This window comes from Aquarana catesbeiana, linkage group LG03, assembly GCF_042186555.1.
Source record: "Aquarana catesbeiana isolate 2022-GZ linkage group LG03, ASM4218655v1, whole genome shotgun sequence".
Classification (NCBI taxonomy): Eukaryota; Metazoa; Chordata; class Amphibia; order Anura; family Ranidae; genus Aquarana; species Aquarana catesbeiana.
The window spans coordinates 11,662,043-11,684,611 of NC_133326.1; the positions used below are offsets into that span (position 1 = coordinate 11,662,043).

Consider the following 22,569-nt stretch of genomic DNA (forward strand, 5'->3'; position numbering starts at 1 on the left):
CGTATTGGAGTCACACCAAAGTAGTGCAGGAAACGTTTTCAAAGTCAAAGTGACTTGAGTCGCACCGATTAGAACGGTTCCAATGCCGTTAATGGGGAGGCGACTTGTCATGCAACTTTGAACTCTCAAGTCACGGCAGTGTGAACCAGGGCTAAGTCCTGTCTACTATTACCATTGAAAGTAAAAGGAAATCCAAAATTTTGGGTTGACATCAGAAAAGTAATAGAGGGGAAATCTTCCAGTGGGGACACTAGATCTGATGACCCAGGATTCCCTCACTTAGGAGTGATTTCCTCTCACTTCTTGATTTTGTTTTGGCTATAGGTCATGACGTGAAGGAAAATCTTCCCAATGGGATGCAGATGACAAATAAAAGCCTAACAGGAGTTATAACACGGGCGGAGCTTGAGGGGTCGCAGGGGTCACAATGGTGACCCTGCCTATACTCCAAGGTGCTTGTGCGGCATCCCTGTTACATAGGATTTAAAGAGTCATTAATTACACCCATCCAGTCACCTTCTGGCTCTATCCTACACTCTCTAACTCACATCTTCAATCTCTCCCCCTCTTCTGGCATCTTCCCCAACTCTCTAAAACATGCTCTAGTCACCCCATACTTAAAAAAGCCCTCACTGGACCCCACCAATCCTAACATCCTATGCTCCATCTCCTTGCTCCTCTTTTTATCCAAACTCCTTAAATGTCTGGTCTACAACAGACTGAGTATATACAAGTAAAAGGCGCAACACTCTAGTACCTCAGTAGTCAGGGACGGTGCTACCACTAGGCAAACTAGGCAGCCGGCTAGGGCGCCCGGCCACTGGTGTTCCTACTCTCTTCTCTCTGAAGCAAGCAACTAAGTCTCAGCATCAGCAGGCAGCCGCCGCTCCGTTCACACATAGTGTCAGAGGCACAGTGGCGGCGAAGAACTGTGTCTGTGTCCCGACTCCCGAATGAATGGAAGCAAGCAAACATTCATTGATGGGCACTGGTGAGGCTGCATTGATGGGCGCTGTTGAGGCTGCATTTGATGGGCGCTGGTGAGGCTGAATTTGATGGGCGCTGGTGAGGCTGCATTGATGGTGGCTGGTAAGCTGCATTGATGGGTGCTGGTGAGGCTGCATTGATGGTGGCTGGTAGGCTGCATTGATGGGTGCTGGTGAGGCTGCATTGATGGGTGCTGGTAGGCTGCATTGATGGGCGCTGGTGAGGCTGCATTTGATAGGAGCTGGTGAGGCTGCATTTGATGGGTGCTGGTAGGCTGCATTGATGGGCACTGGTGAGGCTGCATTTGATGGGCACTGGAGGGCTGCATTTGATGAGCGCTTCACTAAAAAGGTGGGGTATACATGGGCAGGGCAAATGGGGTGGAGTCAGGGGTGGAGCCAAGAAGGGGGAGCAACAAAATGAGGTTCCTACTCTCTCCTCTCTGAAGCAAGCAACTAGGTCTCAGCATCAGCAGGCAGCCGCCTCTCCGTTTGCACATAGTGTCAGAGGCGGAATGTAGGCGGAGGACTGTGTTCCTGACTCACAAATGAATGGAAGCAAGCAAACATTCATTGATGGGCACTGGTAGGCTGCATTGATGGGTGCTGGTGAGGCTGCATTTGATGGGCGCTAGTGAGGCTGCATTTGATGGGCGCTGGTGAGGCTGCATTTGATGGACGCTGGTGAGGCTGCATTGATGGGCGCTGGTAAGGCTGAATTTGATGGGCGCTGGTGAGGCTGCATTTGATGAGCGCTAGTAGGCTGCATTTGATGGGCACTGGTGAGGCTGCATTGATGGGTGCTGGTAGGCAGCATTGATGGGTGCTGGTAGGCTGCAATGATGGGTGCTGGTAAGCCGCATTGATGGGCACTGGTGAGGCTGCATTGATGGGTGCTGGTAGGCTGCATTGATGGGTGCTGGTAGGCTGCATTGATGGGCACTGGTGAGGCTGCATTGATGGGAGCTGGTAGGCTGCATTGATGGGCGCTGTTGAGGCTGCATTTGATGGGTGCTGGTAGGGTGCATTGATGGGCGCTGGTGAGGCTGCATTTGATGGGTGCTGGTGAGGCTGCATTTGATGGGCGCTGGTAGGCTGCATTGATGGGCGCTGGTGAAACTGCATTGATGGGCGCTGGTGAGGCTGCATTTGATTGGTGCTGGTGAGGCAGAATTTGATGGGCCACTGGTGAGGCTGCATTTGAGGGGCGCTGGTGAGGCTACATTTGATGGGCGCTGGTGAGGTTGCATTGATGGGCGCTGGTAGGCTACATTAATGGCCGCTGGTAGGCTGCATTGATGGGCGCTGGTGAGGCTGCATTTGATTGGTGCTGGTAAGATTGCATTGATGGGCGCTGGTGAGGCTGCATTGATGGGCGCTGGTAAGGCTGCATTGATGGGCGCTGGTGAGGCTGAATTTGATGGGCACTGGTGAGGCTGCATTGATGGGCGCTGGTGAGGCTGCATTGATGGGCGCTGGTGAGGCTGAATTTGATGGGCACTGGTGGGCTGCATTTGATGGGCGCTTCATTAAAAAGGTGGGGTATACATGGGCAGGGCAAATGGGGTGGAGTCAGGGGTGGAGCTAAGGGGGGGCCACAAAATGAGGTTTCGCCTAGGGTGTCAAAAATCCTTGCACCAGCCCTATAACTAGTACCCATATATAAAAACCATAATAGTCCAGACAGGTATAGATGAGTAGTGAGTCCGTATGACAGGGCTGCCACCAATGGAGACCAGAAGCTGAGAGAAAACAAGGAAAAGGGGCGCCTCTGAGTGAATAAGTAAAACACTTTAATAGTAAAAACAATATCAACTCACATGGGAGCAGGTATGGTAGCGTACATCTCTGAGCTGAGTAGTGTCCAGGAGCAGGATGGGTGACCAGGTCACAGTAGTTCCACTTCTCCCTGGCAGTGTGGAGCACGTCAGATCCCAGGAAGGATGGGGCGGTGAGCTGTCAGAGCCTGTAGTGCTCAAACAGACTGAGTGACCACCTCACCAAGAATAACCTTCTTGATCCCCTTCAGTCTGGATTTTGCCCTCAACACTCCACAGAAACTGCTCTTCTCAAACTAACAAACGATCTACTAATGGCCAAAACCAAATGGACACTATTCCGTACTCCTACTCCTGGACCTTTCTGCTGCATTTGATACGGTTGACCACCCCCTCCTCCTCAATAAACTCCAAGCCTTTGGTCCCTGTGACTCTGCTCTTCGCTGGTTCTCTTCCTTCTTATCCAACCGCACCTTTAGCGTTACTTCCAACTTTACTTCCTCCTCTCCTCTTCCTTTCTCTGTTGGAGTCCCCCAAGGTTCTGTTCTTGGACCTCTCCTATTCTCGATCTACACCACCTCCCTGGGTCAGCTGATAGCCTCCCATGGCTTCCAATACCACCTCTATGCTGACGACACACAAATTTACCTCTCTACCCCTCAGCTCACATCAGTCTCCTCACGTATCACTAATTTACTAACAGACATATCACGCCACTTCCTCGAACTCAATCTATCCAAAACCGAGCTCATAATATTTCCTCCCTCCACCGGCCCTGCCTGTAGGTAAGTAGTTAATGACTTGTATACAAATATATATACACCTCTAAACGAATGGATGAATGTCACTTCAAACGAATGGCTCTTAAAAATCTGATAAAACTGATGTAATAATGTCTGGACCCAATCCCACCGGCCCGTGGGGGGACCACCAACCGTAGGGGGAGGGGAAGTAAGTGGACCACTAAAGTAAAGGTATCAATAAAAACCTTACACCACTAAGTCATTGTAACGATATAAGTTATACATAGGGTGATGGGGTAAGCCCTTTTCCCCAGGGACGCACTCTCAGCCCGGTGCAGCGTGTCCTTCCCCGCCCCGCTTAACTGTGCAGGTGCAAACATCATGGGTGTAGGCATGCCACCCTCTAAGCTGCCCACCTCTTTAACCACTTAAGGACCGGAAGATTTTCCCCCTTAATGACCAGGCCCGTTTTTGCGTCGCTTTAACTGACAATTGCACAGTCGGGCGACGCTAAACCCAAACAGAATTGATGCACTGCGAGGAACGATCGCAGGTGGCCGGCGGACATCGAGACAGACTGACCCCGCTAATTGGCTCCCCCGCTGGCCAGTGGGCATGCTCGCGTGCGCCCACAAACTGGAGTTCCCGAACCCACGTACAATGACGGCGATTCGTGGAAAACGAGACGACCTGCTGCAGTATAATGACGGTGGCTGGTCGGCAAGTGGTTAACCTAGTGTGTGGCCTGCCTGCCCCAACCTTGTGTGTGTAAGCCATGAAAACATGGTGCCAGGGTCACAGCTGCAGCCGTGAGCTTATTTTACCCACTTGAAATCCACAACTTTTATATGTCAACGGCAAGATGTGTAGACTCATTAGAAAAAATAATAACTGCTATGGAACCTGGAAACATAATCTGGTCTTTGCAGAACATATAAATCATCCACTCTGCATCTCCAGATGATTCTTGCTTTCTATGTAAGGTATGGGGGGTATATTCTGTGGTCTCCTTCTGGGTCTCGTGATTTGAGCGTTATGCCCAGCACATTTCATCTTCCTCTCGGTTCTGTACTTTATGTCACTTTTTCTGCCTGACTGCTGCAGACTGGCACAGCGAGGTACCTCCCTACTGCAGCATTCCCTATCCATCTACACAGAACTATGGATGGGTACACCAAGGGACACCAAGGGCAAGGAAACATAGGTCACCCAACGATGGTCAGCTAGAAGATGGACGGGCGAACCCTATCCTTCCCTGCTGTGTGTAGGGGGAGGACACAAGGTCATCCGTTATTCATTATTCTGGTTTAGTACTGGTCAGGCTGGTCTTGGCTCTAGAGAGGACTTTAGCCCTGGAGCAACTCAGCAACCACAAGTCCCAGCAAGCTCACTTGGCCACTTGCCAATGATGGTTTTCTGATCTATAGACATTAATATACAACCACATAAACATGTATAACGCGATATTAAATTAACTTTATGCCACTGTACATGTGGAGAGAGTGAAGGGCAAAGAATACTGATTAGGTAGGCATTGATAGTTAAACACGTAACAAACCCCCGAGTGCTGCCAGCATATAATGAATGCAAGTCAGAGTGTTCTGTGTTCCTTTGCAGCACGGAGCTCCAGACGCCAACAGAAAAACACGCAACCTGGAACTCTCTCGGTGCAGATTAGAATGTCAGGGAATTAGCAGGCAATACACAATGCTGATATACAGTGAGCATAGAAAAGAATCACCCCACCCCCCCCTTTAAAATAATCTAATTTTGTTGCTTTGCAGCCTGAAATGAAGACAGGCACAGTATTTGTTTTATCCAGCTCTATTTACTCAACCTATAACATCCAAGTGAAAGATATAACACCAACAGGTCAGAGAAAATTTAATAAAATTCAAAAACAGAATCACTGAGTCGGAAAAAGGATCCCCCCCCCCCCCCCCTTTGTGTCAGTATTTTGTTGGACCCCCTTTTGCTGTAATTACAGCCTTTAGTCTGTTGGGATTTGTCTCTACTAACTTTGCACATCTAGACTTCGCAATATTTGCCCGCTCTTCTTTGCAGATCTGCTCAAGTTCAGTTACATTTGATGGTGACCGATTGTGGACCGCAGTCTTCAAGTCATTCCACAGATATTCAACGAGGTTTAAGTCTGGGCTTAACTAGGCCATGCAAGGAAATTCACCCCCTTCTCCTCCAACCACTGTGTGTTTTCATTATTGCTGTGTGCTTTGGGTCATTGTCATGTTGGAAGGTAAACCTTCTTCCCATTGACAACTTTCTTCCAGCAGAGGGCAGCAGAGTTTCCTCAAGAATTTGAGGTATTTTACCCCATCCATTTTTCTTCTATCCTGACAAGTGCTCCAGTCCCTGCTACAGAGAAACACCCCCATGGCAGGATATTACCACCCCCCCCCATACCAGGATATTACCACCCCCATACCAGGATATTACCACCTCCATACCAGGATATTACCACCCCCATACCAGGATATTACCACCTCCATAACAGGATATTTCCACCTCCATAACAGGATATTACCACCTCCATAACAGGATATTACCACCCCCCCCATACCAGGATATTACCACCCCCCCCCATACCAGGATATTACTACCCCCCATAACAGGATATTACCACCTCCATACCATGATATTACCACCTCCATACCAGGATATTACCACCCCCATAACAGGATATTACCACCTCCATACCAGGATATTACCACCTCCATAACAGGATATTACCACCCCCATACCATAATATTACCACTCTCATACCAGGATATTACCACTCCCAACCAGGATATTATAACCCCCATAACAGGATATTACCCCTTCCATGCTTTACCGTAGGAATGGTGTTATTTGAATGGATTTTCTCTAGACATATCGTTTGGTGTGGAAGCCAAATCATTCCATTTTAGTCTCATCTGACCAGAACACCTTTTTCCATGTGGCCTCAAAATCTTCAAGGTGCGTTTTGGCAAAACTCAGTGGTGACTGCATGTGGCCTTTCTTGAGGAGCAACTTTTTTCTTGCACCCCTCCCCCCATACAAGCCACATTTGTGGAGAATTGGTGATATTGGTGGCACACAATGACCACTCTTTGTCAGAGTTGCTGTAGGCCTCTTGGAGGCCTTTCCTGACCAGTTTCCTCCTGGCTCTTTCATCCAGTTTGGAGTGACGTCCTGATCCAGGGAGGGTCTGTATTCTACCAAATACCTTCCACTTCCTAATAATAGACTTCATTCTGCTTCTAGGCATTGATAAAGAATTTGAAATGTTTTTGTATCCATCTCCTGACTTGTGCCTGTCCACAACTTTATCCCGGAGATACCGGTGACAGGGCCTTGCCACTAGGGTTGCCACTTCATCCCTTTAAACCCGAACACATATGAATTACACAGGTTCTGAGGCTAATTTAACGCAGATAAGGCAACAAGTGAGTTTAATTACCACCTTAATCAGCCACAGAATCTGTGTAATTCATATGTGTTTGGGTTTATAGGGATGAGGTGGCAACCCCACTTGCCACTAGGGTTGCCACCTCATCCCTTTAATCCAGGACACACATTAATTACACAGGTTGCAAGCCATAGTTGATTGTTTGCTTCAGTTGCACTACCATGGACTGAAATGCTCCAGGAAAGCTCTTTTCATGCTGAGCTAATCAAAATGACCGCAGCTGATCACAGCTGAAAGTCAAATGGCTCTGTGTGCCATTACATAGTAGGTGAGGTTGAAAAAAGACACAAGTCCATCAAGTCCAACCTATGTGTGTGATTATGTGTCAGTATTACATTACATATCCTTGTATATTGCGGTCATTCAGGTGATTATCTAATAGTTTCTTGGTAATTAGCTATACATGACTGAGTTTACAAGTCATTTTTAAGAGGGGGTGATCCTTTTTCCAACTCAGTGATTCTGTTTTTGAATTTGAAAGTGAAAGTGCTATATCTTTCACTTGGAGCGAATACAGCTGGATACAACAAAAACTTTGTCTGTCTTTATTTCAGGCAGCAAAGCAACAAAATGTGGTTATTTTAAAGGGGGGGTGATTCTTTTCTATAACCATTGTATGTCCATCCATGCTACTTCTGTCCTTCTGGTATTGGCGGCACATGTGCATGCAGCTGTTCAAGTGTAATGGCACGGCTATTAGTGGAATGATTAACGCTGTCACTATGGCAGCTGCAGTTTCTTTTTTTTTTTTTTGGTTTATAATCTGATTTGCATAGGCTGAGGTTCTTTGTGATTGTCAGATTAACTCAATATTGAAGCAACAGCTCCCATCCGGTTAACCCATTATCAGTGCGTCTTGGTTTGAGAGAAATATTCAGCTTCCACTGATGACCCTTTTAGGGCTCATGCACACTGCAGCTCAAAAAAAAAAAAAACCGGCTGGCGTTTACAGGAGTTTGTTTTTTTCTTCTTTAAAGGCTCCTCCATGTTAGTCTGTGGGGGAGATTTACTAAAAACTGAAGAGTGCAAAATCTGGTGCAGCTGTGCATGGTAAGCAATCAGCTTCTAAGTTAATTTTCTTCAGTTAAGCTTTGGCAAGAAAACCTGGAAGCTGATTGGTTTCTATGCAGAGCTGCACCAGATTTTGCACTCTCCGGTTTTAGTAAATAACTCCCTGTGTGTCCTTGCACACATAGGCGTTTACAGGCATTTAGAAGCAGGAGTGTGTAGAGCAGTGGCGGCTGGTGTTTTTTGTTTCTGGGGGGGTTGGGCGGGGGCAGCAAACAACCGAAGCCCCCCCGCGCGCGCGGAAACTTAAACCCCCCCCCCCATTACCCCCCCCCCCCCCACTGTCTCTAAATGCCTGTGGGGATGTTTTTCAGCGGCAGGAACTGGGAGACTAGTCAGGATCGAATGAGGGTCGAGTGCAGCAATGTACAGAGACATCCTTGATGATAACCTGCTCCAGAGCGCTCTGGACCTCAGACTGGAGAGAAGGTTCATATTCCAACAGGACAACGACCCTAAGCACACAACCAAGATAACAAAGGAGTGGATACAGGAAAACTCTGTGAATGTCCTTGAGTGGCCCAGCCAGAGCCCAGACTTGAACCCGATTGAACATCTCTGGAGAGATCTGAAAATGGCTGTGCACCGACGCTCCCCATCCAACCTCATGGAGCTTGAGAGGTCCTGCAAAGAAGAATGGGAGAAACTGCCCAAAAATAGGTGTGCCAAGCTTGTAGTATCATACTCAAAAAGACCTGAAGCTGTAATTGGTGCCAAAGGAGCTTCACCAAAGTATTGAGCAAAGGATGTGATACTTCTGTACATGGGATTGTTTTTTTTTTTTTCTATAAATTTGCAAAGATTTCAAACAAACTTCTTTCACGTTGTCATTATGGGGGATTGTTTGTAGAATTTTGATTTTGAGGAAAATAATGAATTTAATCCATTTTGATATAAGGCTGTAACATAAGAAAATGTGGAAAAAGTGAAGCGCTGTGAATACTTTCCGGGTGCACTGTAGCTGTTTGCTTCTCTGTGTCCATGTGCCGAGTGAATGTGAATGGGAGGGGCTTTATAATTATCAGCCAGCTGCTGCACTTGCAGGGCTCTAATGAAGAAGGTGGCAGGGTCTGCATCCCTTCAGATGTGATTTCCCTTTTGGAAGTATCTCACCAAAAACATTTATGTTGCAGGGGATGCCCAAAAATCTGACTTGTATCCTAGTGCAGACTGCTGCGAAAATCAGTAAGCCAATCACACACACAGGAAATTACATTTCTGTGGGGGCGTTCTGTATACCAACTGTGTACAGAATGCCTCCAGGTGGTCAGATTGCATTTTACAGAAAATGACAGCGGCTGCAAATTAAAAAGGAAACTAAATTTTTAAAAAAATTCAATTACAATATGACATGTGTAGCAATTGTATACACTATATTGTTTTTTCTATATTCGCTGTTCTTTTCTCACAAAAGTGGAGCTACTCTTTTTAAAGATGAGAGTTTCCTGACCACCACTGCTTTCCTTATTTTCTAAGTCTATGATCCGGAACAAGCATGCGTCAAGTAGAATCAGAGTGAAGTAAAAAATACTGATTTGCATGCATGTTCTGGGTCAACGACTCAAGGAATTTGGAGAACAAGTTCAGTGATTACCTTAAATCTGACCTCCAGGTATGATGTGTATTGTATAGTTCTATTGGTCCAGCTTGGCACAATGTAAGTCTGTATATCTCATACCTGAGGGGCAGCTGACAATCACTGTAGTAGTCGGAGCTACTACAGCGATTCTAGGGTCCTGTGTTGAGCACTTGCCCCACTGCACACTGACCAGAGGGGGGCGCTCACTTGGCACTGCTGCCATACATAGAACACCTTGTAATTTTTTTTTTTAAAGAATACAAGGCATTTCCTTGATTAGAAGAGGTGAAGAGGAGGGGGGTGGTGGCATCATAATCTCCACCTCATCCAATCAGAGAACACCTTGTATTTCTTGAACAAAATACAAAGCATTCTTTGAATGGAACATGTGCAACTGAGCTACTACCTCCTGTGCAATGCCTGGTGAGCCTCAAGAACACAGCACTCAGTCTGTGAAGTCTCTGTAAATCTCCATATAGTCCATGCAAAAAAGGAGAAAGGCTGGTGCCATGGAAGTCGGCTAAAACATTGTTTTATTATTGCATGTGAACAACAGTCAAAAAGAAAGCCAACGTGTTTCAGCCGCCAGGCCTTAATTGTTACTCACTTATGAGTCATGATTAAGACCTGATGGCCGAAACTCGTTAGCTTTCTTTTTGACTGTTGTTCACATGCAATAATAAAACAATGTTTTAGCCGACTTCCTTGGCACCAGACTTTCTCCTTTTTTGCATTCTATGAATGGTGGCAATGCCAAGTTAGTGACCCCCCCCCCGGTCCTTGTGCAGAGGAAAGCTGCTCGGCCCAGGACCCAGAAGATCACAGCTATCAGTAGAAGTACTGTAGTAGTGCTGACTGCTACAGTGATTGTCAGCTTCCCCAGCGACCCCTCAGGTATGAGATATACATTCTTACATTGTGCCAAGCTGGACCAATAGAACTGTACAATACATATCATACCTGGAGGTCAGCGTTAAAACCTCCAGTCCCCTCCCTAGCCCCCTAAGTAAACTAAGCTAAGCCATCCCTCCCATAGGTCCTTACTTACCTCCTTCAACGTTTGCGACCTCCTTCCATGCCTGCAGTCTAGCCAGTAAAAGTTTAGCACCGGGCTACCTTCACCTATAGACTAATGTGCCATATTTTTACCAGCTGGGATGAAGACAATGAGAAAGGTCAATGCCATTGGAGATAAGTGGGTACCCTTGGGTTGAATGGTTCAGCTTATTGAATTTAAAAAAACAAAAACAAACATGCCTATACCTACCTGATCTGTGTAATGGTTTTGCACAGAGCAGCCCCGATCCTCTTCTTCTGGGGTCCCCCGCTGGCGCACCAGGCCCCTCCTCTTCATCATGTGCCCCCATGGAAAGCCACTTTCCATAGGGCCAATGGCTCCTGCTGCAGCACAGGAGGTTTTTCAGCCTTAATGCATAGAAGGAGGAGTTGGGGAAGCGCAGGGACTATGCCAACCTTCCTGGAAAGCCTCCCCCTTGGGTACAGACCCGCCAGGCCGCATTCCGCTCCTTGTGGGAGATACTGTTAACACTTCCAGGTCTCCAGTCTACTGTCCCATCACTGTTGCACTTTGTACTGGTCCCAGTCGAGTTGCCCCCCCCCCCCCCCCCCCGGCCTGTTGTGTACTTTTGGACTTTTATTACAATATATTGCTGTTACTGTACTTGAACTCTGAGTGCTCCCTGCTTGCCGCATCACACTGGACCTACCCACACAGTTGTCTAATGTTTCTTTATGAAAAATGTAATCTTTGCTACAGTATCTCACAAAAGTGAGTACACCCCTCATATTTTTGTAAATATTTTCTTCTATCTTTTCATGTGACAACACTGAAGAAATGACACTTGTCTACAATGTAAAGTAGTGAGTGTACAGCTTGTATAACAGTGTAAATTTGCTGTCCCCTCAAAATAACTCAACACACAGCCATTAATGTCTAAACTGCTGGCAACAAAAGTGAGTACACCCCTAAGTGAAAATGTCCAAATTGGGCCCAATTAGCCATTTTTCCCTGCCCGGTGTCATGTGACTCCTTAGTGTTACAAGGTCTCAGGTGTGAATGGGGAGCAGGTATGTTAAATTTGGTGTTATCGCTCTCACTCTCTCATACTGGTCACTGGAAGTAACAACATGGCACCTCATGGCAAAGAACTCTCTGAGGATCTGAAAAAAAAGAATTGTTGCTCTACATAAAGATGGCCTAGTCTATAAGAAGATTGCCAAGACCCTGAAACTGAGCTGCAGCACGGAACAGGCCTTGCCATGGTCGACCAAAGAACTTGTGTGCACGTGCTCAGTGTCATATCCAGAGGTTGTCTTTGGGAAATAGACGTATGAGTGCTGCCAGCATTGCTGCAGAGTTTGAAGAGGTGGGGGGGGGTCAGCCTGTCAGTGCTCAGACCATACGTTGTACACTGCATCAAATTGGTCTGCATGGCTATTGTCCCAGAAGGAAGCCTCTTCTAAAGATGATGCACAAGAAAGTTTGCTGAAGACAAGCAGACTAAGGACATGGATTACTGGAACCATGTCCTGTGGTCTGATGAGACCAAGAAAAACGTATTTGGTTCAGATGGTGACAAGCATGTGTGGCGGCAACCAGGTGAGGAGCACAAAGACAAGTACTAAGTGTGTCTTGCCTACATGCCTACACTCATGGGGCTGCATGAGCGCTGCCGGCTCTAGGGAGCTACAGTTCATTAAGGGAACCATGAATGCCAACATGTATTGTGACATACTGAAGCAGATCATGATCCCCTCCCTTCTGAGACTGGGCCGCAGGGAAGTATTCCAACATGATAACGACCCCAAATACACCTCCAAGACAACCACTTTCTTGCTAAAGAAGCTGAGGGTAAAGGTGATGGACTAGCCAAGCATGTCTCCAGACCTAAACCCTATTGAGCACCTGTGGGGCATCCTCAAACGGAAGGTGGAGGAGCGCAAGGTCTCTAACATCCACCAGCTCCATGATTTTTCATGGAGGAGTGGAAGAGGACTCCAGTGACAACCTGTGAAGCTCTGGTGAACTCCATGCCCAAGAGGGTTAAGGCAGTGCTGGAAAAAAATGGTGGCCACACAAAATATTGGCACTTTGGGCCCAATTTGGACATTTTCACTTAGGGGTGTACTCACTTTTGTTGCCAGCGGTTTAGACATTAATGGCTGTGTGTTGAGTTATTTTGAGGGGACAGCAAATTTACACTGTTATACAAGCTGCACATTTCTTCAGTGTTGACATGAAAAGATATAATAAAATATGTACAAAAATGTGAGATACTGTATAGTGTCCTATGTCCTCCTTCCTGAAGACATTTTTTGCTCCAATACATTCACCATACCACCATGTTAGTCCATTTCTCAGAGGCAATCCTATAGGGATCTTGCATTTCCCCACATACATGATTTATTTGGAAATACACTTTTCCTTTGGAAATACACTGGTTATCTTTTATGAAGCCGTCCATGCTTTGGTCTCAGTTCAACACCTACTACCAAGATCCAGTGCTCTTTCCAGTAGTCAACCACCATCCTACTTGCCCAACAATTCTTCTCTAAAGCATTTTTCATACTAAAATATCAGATTATTTCTTGAGCTTCTAATACCAACACGTGCACTCCTACACATCTCACAACACTTCTTCCTCCTACACAACCGTTCCTGCGCCCACACATCTCTGAGAACGCCTTCTTCCAAGAACATGTTCTATTGCTATAATTATCCTTCATCTGTCAGTTTATCTATCTGTCCATTTTTTGACCAATCTATCTGCAATCTCCATCTTTTGTAGACGGGTTAATCTCTCTTCTATGCCTATTCATATCTTGGTATCTTATTGTATCTTTCTGCAATGTACTTATACAACCCTATAGTTATACATTCATCTCTTTGATTTTCTCATTATCATTTGCAATGGTTGTTTATTTTTAGCTGTACTAAGAGTCTACACTAGTGGTTGTCAACTTGTGAGTTAAAGGGGGCCTCAAACGCAGTACCAAAGGGCCGCACATAATGTTCAATATATGTAATGCTTGGAAAGGACTGCCAGAACCTGCAGACCTAATGGAGGAAATGAGGGTCAGAAATTGTGGACAGGATACATTGTTGGATGGGATATGTTGCAGAAGACAATACGAAACTGGGAACATGTTACATGAGGCTAGTAGAGATAAATGCTATTACCCTAATTAATGTTCCCACTACAGACTGCTGAGGTCTGAGGGCCAAACATCACATACCAAAGGACTGCATGTGGCCCTGGGGCCACAGGTTGGGTACCAGGGGTCTACACTAATCCATATCTTACTTTATACTTAAAGTGGAGTTCCACCCAAAAATGGAACTTCCGCTTTAAGTGAAGGTGACCCTCTGACATGCCACATTTGGCAAGTAATTTTTTTTTTGGGAGGGAGGGGGGGAAGGGAAACCCTCTTTTTAGAGGCATCCAGCTCCCACTTTCTCCCAGGTCCCCGTGGCACCGCAAGAAAGTTCACCTTTCCCCCTCCCTCCGTGCAATCTTCTGGGACACGTCACAGGTCCCAGAAGATTGCGCGGCCGATCACAGCGTGCACATGCGCAGTGCGTGGCCGGCTGTGAAGCCACAGCCGGGCGCCCACAGTCAGAATGTCAGCGCCACGGAGAGGAGGGGGAGAGGAGGGGGAGAGGAGGGGGAGGGGAGCGAGGCTTCCCGCACCCGCATCGCTGGACCATGGGACAGGTGAGTGTCCGATTATTAAAAGTCAGGAGCTACACTTTTTGTAGCTGCTGACTTTTTTATGGGTGGAACTCCGCTTTAACTCTTCCATTCTACCAGAGCATGGTCTGCTTTCTACTGCTGATAATATAGATCAGTAAAGCCATTTCACTATGCTATGTATTTATGTACTCCTCTAAATCTGCTACTCCCTTATCTGTATTTATTCCGACACCACTCAGCCCAGGACTACCCATTCTTAAAGTCAAGATATTATGCTATGAGTTTTGCTCATGAATGAATCTTTCTGTGCTGGTTGTGCGCCTTGACCTGCAATACATACCACCATCATAGATAAACCATTATACTTCAACTGTGCTTGGCACTACTCTTTCTTCCTTACCCAAATTTTCCACCACCATACACCATCCATTCCAACTCACCCCTCAAATACTCCAAGGCACTGTTTGTAAAAGCTATGCACAGCTGCTTTAAGACAAAACTGCATTTTTTAGGATTCCTTTTAGGAAAGTTCATTAAAAAGACTGGCCGGTTTATGTCTGCTAGTGGTTAGTTATGTCAACTGGACTTGTACTGTAACGTTAAAGACATTTCAGCATTCATCCAGGTGACTTCCTAGGTTCCCGATAAGTGTCAGGGACACTGTACCAGCTACACTATGAACCCCCAGGTCATAGTGTAGCTGGTAAATTGTTCCTGAAACTCATCAGAAACTAGGAAGTCACCTGAATGAGTGCTGAAATTTATTTGAGCTGGGTTCACACCGGAGAAGGCAGCGGCTCACAGCAGGAGTCCAGTGTGTCTCCATTCACCGTTTCAGGTCCCATTTCAGCCTGAATTTTTGGCTGAATTCGGACCTGAAATGGACCAAAAGACGCACAGGGCTCCTGTGAAATTTGCACCGGAGCCGCTGCGGAGATGTGTGAACCGGCTCCATTGAGAAACGGTCACAATCTCCTGCTATGCGAATTGGGTGCAGGGAAAGCCGCATCCAATTCGCAATAGTGTGAACCCAGCCTTAATGTTATAGTACAAGTCCAGTTGACAATGACTAACCACTAGCTTGACAGTTTGAATGAAACAATATATTTTCTACATTCCTTGTGCATATATGTTTCTTACCTGCTTAGTGCACCAAGGGCTGCGATATGAGCCCCTTTACTTATAATACAAATTCCCATACTTAGTGTGCTTCCTGTCCTGGTGGGAGGAGGCCAGATGTCTTTTTTTGTCCCTTTATTGAAAGTCATACTTCTATGAAGCAGCCAATGGACACAGTACAATGGTTTAGCCTTTTCTGATATCCCACCAAGTGTTCGATTTGCCACAAGTTTACGTCTTCAACAGTCGTTGCCCATTCCAATCAAGACAACTATAACTACGACTTTTCACAAACAGAATCATTTTCTACCCACTGTACCCAATAATAGCTCTTGAACTCTTCGCCAATTTACTAAATAAGCAGATACGGCACCACTGCCTAGATTTAGACCATTTACCAAATCAACTCTGCATTATTATGTGCACTAAGCCGCCAATGGTCACATTACAATGGATCAGCCTTTTCTGATATCCCACCATGAGTTCAAGTGTCCACAAGTCTACATCTTCAACAGTCAACCCTTCATTGCCCATTTCAGTCAAGACAACTATAGCTATGGCATTTCACAAATAGAACAAAGTTCGACCAAGTGTTCACGTCTCCACAAGACTACGTCTTCAACAATCAATCCTTCATTGCCCATTCCAGTCAAGGCAACTATAACCACGACCTTTTATGAACAGAATCATGTTCTACCCCCTGTACCCAATAATAGTTCCTCAAATCTAAACCGATTTACTAAATTAGTAGATGCGTAACCACTTTCTAGATTTAGACCATTTACTATATCAACTCTGCATTTTTATTTGCATTAAGCCACCAATGATCATAGTGCAACGGTTCAGCCTTTTCTGATATCCCACCAAGAGTTAGAGCCTCCACAAGACTACGTCTTCAACAATCAACCCTTCATTGCCCATTCAAGTCGAGACAACTATTAACTATGACATTTCACGAACAGAACCATGTTCTACAACGCTGTACCCAATAATAGCACTTCAACTATACAACAATTTACTTAATAGGCAGATACGTGACTACTGCCTAGATTTAAACCATTTACCAAATCAACTCTGCATTATTATTTGCACTAAGCCGCCAAAAGTCACAGTTCAACGGTTTAGCCTTTTCTGATATCCCACCAAGAGTTTGAGCCTCCGCAAGTCTATGTCTTCCACAGTCAACCCTTCATTGCCCATTCCAGTAAAGACAACTATAACTACGACATTTCATGAATAGAAGCATGTTTGACCCCCTGTACCTAATAACAGCTCCTCAACTCTTCACCAATTTACTAAGTTACTAGATACCTAACAACTGCCTACATTTAGACCATTTACCATATCAACTCTGCATTTTTATTTGCATTAAGCCACCAATGATCATAGTGCAACGGTTCAGGCTTTTCTGATACCCCACCAAGAGTTAGAGCCTCCACAAGACTACAGTCTACCCTTCCTTGCCCATTCCGGTCATGACAACTATATCTACGACCTTTCATGAACAGAACCATGTTCTACCCCCTGTACCCATTAATAGCTCTTCAACTCTTCACCAATTTGCTAATTAAGTAGATACGTCACCACTGCCTAGATTTAGACCATTTATCAAATCACCCCTTCATTATTATTTGCACAACGTCATCAACGGTCATAGTACACTGGTTCAGCCTTTTCCTATATCCCACCAGGAGTTCAAGTGTCCACAAGTCTACGTCTTCACCAGTCAACCTTTCATTGCCCATTTCAGTCAAGGCAACTATTAACAGAACCATGTTTTACTCCCTGTACCCATTAATAGCGCTTACATAGTTACATAATAGGTGAGGTTGAAAAAAAGACACAAGTCCATCAAGTCCAACCTATGTGTGCGATTATATGTCAGTATTACATTGTATATCCCTGTATGTTGTGGTTGTTCAGGTGCTTATCTAATAGTTTTTCGAAACTATCGATGCTCCCCGCTGATACCACCGCCCGTGGAAGGGAATTCCACATCCTTGCCGCTCTTACAGTAAAGAACCCTCTACGTAGTTTAAGGTTAAACCTCTTTTCTTCTAATTTTAATGAGTGGCCTATTCCAGTCAAGGCAACTATTAACTATGACATTTCATGAACAGAACCATGTTCTACCAAATAACAGCTCTTCAACTCTTCACCAATTTACTAAATAAGATGATGTGGAACCGAATCAACCAAATCAACTCTGCATTATTATTTCTTCTAAACTGTGTTCATTTTCCTTATTCCGAGCTGGATTGTTGTCCTCCTACACATTTTCACGTTTCCAGTCTGTAGCCCGCTTCTCTCTTTTACATTTAACCATGGATCTCCCATCCAACTTTTTTCTCTCTCTCTTTCTCTGTAACAGAACAATCTCCCCTCTCCTTGGCACTCAGCTACTCCTCACCCACGCCCCCCCCCCCCCGCATCACAAAGCGTTTAGCAGCAGGTTGTAGAAATGGTTTGGATATCCGTATGTTCCCACTCCAGATGTCCTTGGATTAGGGACAGAGCTGGCAGGCACCCCTACCATGGAAGCAGTAATATCAGATTTTTTTTTTTCTTTAATCCTTTGCTGCTTGGAACAGCTCCAAGAGATTAGGCGGGCGTCTATTTGCTGGGGACTTTGTTGCATGGTGGTGTGGGGAGAAGCGTGGTGGGAGAAGAAAGCTGCGTAAGCATTCTGCAGTCCCGAAAGTCCAAGGGTTTAACCGCAGTGACTTCTAGCATCCTATGCCATTGAAGGAGGATCTCATGAAGAGCTCACTTAAGAGTGTAAACTCTTCCGCATTGAGGGCTCTTCATTTATCATCCTTTGCATGATGAGTAACTCTACCTCTACGCAACGGCTGCACCCCTGGAGACTTTCTGCCTCACGCATACATCACTGCTGGCATTGCCTTACCTTGGTGACAGTCATACAGGGCTGTGTCAAAGCGTGGGGACCAGGCTCCCGAGCTGCTGTATTCTGACTGCAGAGCTTGGTGCGTGGCTGCCTCCAGACGCACTCATACACTCTGTGTGCTGCCTCCCCTCCTCCTCATTATTCCATCCTTTGCTGGCTGAATTGTGATGTCACACTGCATCCATACTGATCAGGCAGGAAACAGAACTGCTGATGGAAACCCTTGCTCTGCCAGGGACTTGAAAGCAAATATATATATATATATATATATATATATATATATATATATATATAGCATGACAATATTAACACTTAAACAACAATAAATAAAACAAGCAATATAAACACTTAGCATTAACATTTACATCAACAATTAATAAAACAAGCAATAGAAATATTTAATATTAACACTTTAATCAACAATAAATAAAACAAGCAATAGAAATACTTAATAATAACACATACAGTAAAGCAACAATAAACAAAACAAGCAATAGAAATACTTAATAATTAACACTTACAGTAAAGCAACAATAAATAAAACAACCAATAGAAATACTTAGCATTACCCCCTAAATCAATATAATATAAAACTAGCAATAGAAATACTTAGTATTAACACTTAAATCAATATAAAATAAAACTAGCAATAGAAATACTTAATATTAACACTTACAGTAAATCAAAAATAAATGAAACAAGCACATTAAATACTTAGTATTAACACGTAAATCACCAATAAATAAAACAAACACATGAAACACTTAATATTAACACTAAAATAAATGATAAATAAAACAAATCAAAAGAAATACTTAGTATTAAAGCAAGCAATTGAAAATACTTAATGTTAACATTTAAATCAATAAACAAGCAAAAAAAATACTCAGTATTAACACCTAAATCCATATAAAATAAAACTAGCAATAGAAATACTTAATATTACCCCTTAAATCACCAATAAATAAAACAAGCAATAGAAATAGACGCAGAAATAAAGCGTTACTGGATCTACTGATTACCAACAATACAGACCTGATTACGGATGTGGAAATAGGGGACAATTTAAGAAACAGCGATAACAGCTCAGTTGGCTTTAGTATAAATCCCACAAATAGGAAACATAAGGGGAATACAAAGACACTGAATTTCAAAAGAGCCAACTTCCCTAAACTACGAACCTTGTTAGAAGTAGGGATGGGCGAACGGTTCGGCCCGAGCATAAGTTCAGGCCGAACTTTCGATGTTTGGACGTTCGTCGAACAGCCGAACAAACAGGTCGCTCAACCGTTTGTTCGGCCCCCCGAACCAACCACAATGCATTGCGGCTCTGAACAGTGCATTGCAAGCCTGATTGGCTGAAGCAGTGAACGCTTCAGCCAATCAGGGCACAGAGCACTGTCAGAGTCATGATTGGACGGACACTGTCATCATGACTTTATTCAATCATGGCTCATTCCTGCCCCACAGTATAAAAGTATTCTTTCCATGGCAGCCATTTTCAGTGTGATTTTGGCGTGGAGAGAGATAGAACAGGGCTCTGTTCAGTGCTATTAGTTAGTTAGTGTGCTATACTGTGCTATTTTGTTTCAATTGTCAGTGTAGAATATTAGTTTAGTGTCAGTCTAGGGATAGTGTGAGTGTAGTGAGGAGGACCATCATTCAGCTTTGCATAGTGTGCAGCTAGAGTAGGGACAGCTCAGATAGTTTCAGTGTAGTGTAGTGTAGTGAGACCGTGTCAGTAATCTTTACATTAGTGTATAGCTAGAGTAGGGACAGTTCAAATAGCGTCAGTGTAGTGACGGTTGATCACTGTCTATTTGATTGCGTTACTGACAGTTTAACGCCATTTACTTCTGTGTGCGTTACTGCCAGTTTAACAGCATATAGTTCTGTGTGCATACTGACAGTTTAATGCCATATAGTTCTGTATACGTTACTGACAGTTTAACGCTATATCATTATGTGTGCATTACTGCCTGTTTAACGCCATATAGTTCTGTGTGTGTTACTAACAGTTTAAAGCCATATTTTTATGTATGCGTTACTGCCAGTTTAACGCCATATAGTTTTGTGCGTTACTGACAGTTTAACGCCATTTACTTTTGTGTGCGTTACTGCCAGTTTAACGTCATATAGTTCTGTGTGCATTACTGATAGATAACACCATATTTTTATGTATGCGTTACTGCCAGTTTAACGCCATATAGTTTTGTGCGTTACTGCCAGTTTAATGCTATTTACTTCTGTGTGCGTTACTGCCAGTTTAACGCCATATAGTTCTGTGTGTGTTACTGTCAGTTTAATGCAATATAGTTTTGTGCATAACTGCCAGTTTAACGCCATATAGTTCAGTGTGCATTACTGCCAGTTTAACGCCATATAGTTCTGTCTGCGTTACTGTCAGTTTAACGCAATATAGTTTTGTGCATAACTGCCAGTTTAACGCCATATAGTTCAGTGTGCATTACTCCCAATTTAACACCATATAATTTTGTGCGTTACTGCCAGTTTAACGCCATATAGTTTTGTGCATTACTGACAGTTTAACGCCATATTTTTATGTATGCGTTACTGCCGGTTTAACGCCATATAGTTTTGTGCTTTACTGTCAGTTTAATGCCATTTACTTCTGTGTGTGTTACTGCCAGTTTAACACCATATAGTTCTGTGTGCATACTGACAGTTTAATGCCATATAGTTCTGTATACGTTACTGACAGTTTAACGCCATATTGTTATGTGTGCGTTACTGCCAGTTTAACGCCATATAGTTCTGTGTGAGTTACTGACAGTTTAACGCCATAACGCCATCTAATTCTGTGTGCGTTACAGTCAGTTTAACGCAATATAGTTTTGTGCATAACTGCCAGTTTAACGCCATATAGTTCAGTGTGCATTACTGCCAAATTAACGCCATATAATTTTGTGCGTTACTGCCAGTTTAACGCCATATAGTTTTGTGCGTTACTGACAGCTTAACGCCATTTACTTTTGTGTGCGTTACTGCCAGTTTAACACTATATAGTTCTGTGTGTCACTGTACGTTTGGTGCTTTCTATTGCAGTATATAATAGTGTATCCGTGGAGTGTGTCTGTGTAGTGTGAGTACGCAAATTAAAGTGCACCAAACACCTCTTTACATTGATTAAAGTGCATCTACGTACAGATTTCAACTTCTTCTTTACATTTGTTTATAAGCACCACCCCCTCCCTCCCAATAATGTCTGGGAGGACAACAAGGAGAGGCAGACGTTCCCTTGGCACTGTAAGGGGGCCAGCAACAAATGTGTCCACAGGCAAAGGTGGATGTGGTGGTCAGTCCTCAGGCAGGGCATCATTTCCTCTGTTTAGTGAGTTTGTCTGTGGTATCCAGCCACAGCATGCAGAGGAGGTGGTGGATTGGCTTACTAAACCTTCCTCATCCTCCTCATCCTCTGTCACACAAGCAGAGACAAGTGTGCAGTCCCCTGCAGTTGCCAGAGTGAATAAACCTGCCTTCTTGTCCACATCTATTCCTGCCATAGCCCCAACATCAGCCATTGAGGAGTCAGCTGACTTATTTGACCACAGCGTCTACCACATGCTCCTTGATGATGCCCAGCCATTACTGGATTCAGATGTTGGTTCTGAGGTTGAGGATGACAGAAGCATGAGCCTAGAGAGAGGGAGGAATACTGGTAGACAAATTGGCATTCATGTTCCCCAAGCCACAGCGTATTGCCAAGTTGTCTCCAGTGGTAATGACGAAGATGGAGATGATGGAGATGATGATGATGAGGTCACTGATGCGACTTGGGTGCCAGATAGAGCAGAGGAGGAAACTGAAGGTGAGGTGGCACAACCCCAAGGAGGCCGACATCAAGAAAGAGTAGAGAGCAGCCATCCTATTCCATCACATTCTGCAGCTGTTATCTCCCGGCCCACTCCCCAAAGCTCAGCTGTCTGGGCCTTTTTCAGCACTTCTGCAACAGATCGCACTGTTTCTATCTGCAAACCCTGTCTCAGGCACATTAAACGTGGCAAAAACACCAACCATATGCATATCATTGCAATTTTTTTTGCCTTCATCAAGATTACCTCTATAGGGTTGCAGTGGGAAGGTGCCCCCGACACCCAAAGAGTAATTTTTCTGAACCTGTTTGACAGGTGCATATCATTGCAATTTTTTACAGCAAGGCCAATTCTTGCTTTCATCAAGATTA

The 22,569-nt window shown here is 44.6% G+C and overlaps 1 protein-coding gene across 1 annotated transcript in view; it reads right to left on the minus strand.

Annotated features, from left to right (window-relative positions):
• Nucleotides 1-18,535, minus strand: part of CORO2B (coronin 2B) — a 102,858-nt gene extending 84,323 nt beyond the window's left edge. Inside the window, exon 1 of the mRNA XM_073618272.1 lies at nt 18,366-18,535. Coding sequence (XP_073474373.1) covers nt 18,366-18,380 — 15 coding nt within the window. The 5' untranslated portion in view covers nt 18,381-18,535. The remainder of the gene's footprint in view (nt 1-18,365) is intronic.
• Nucleotides 18,536-22,569: the final 4,034 nt, after the last annotated feature.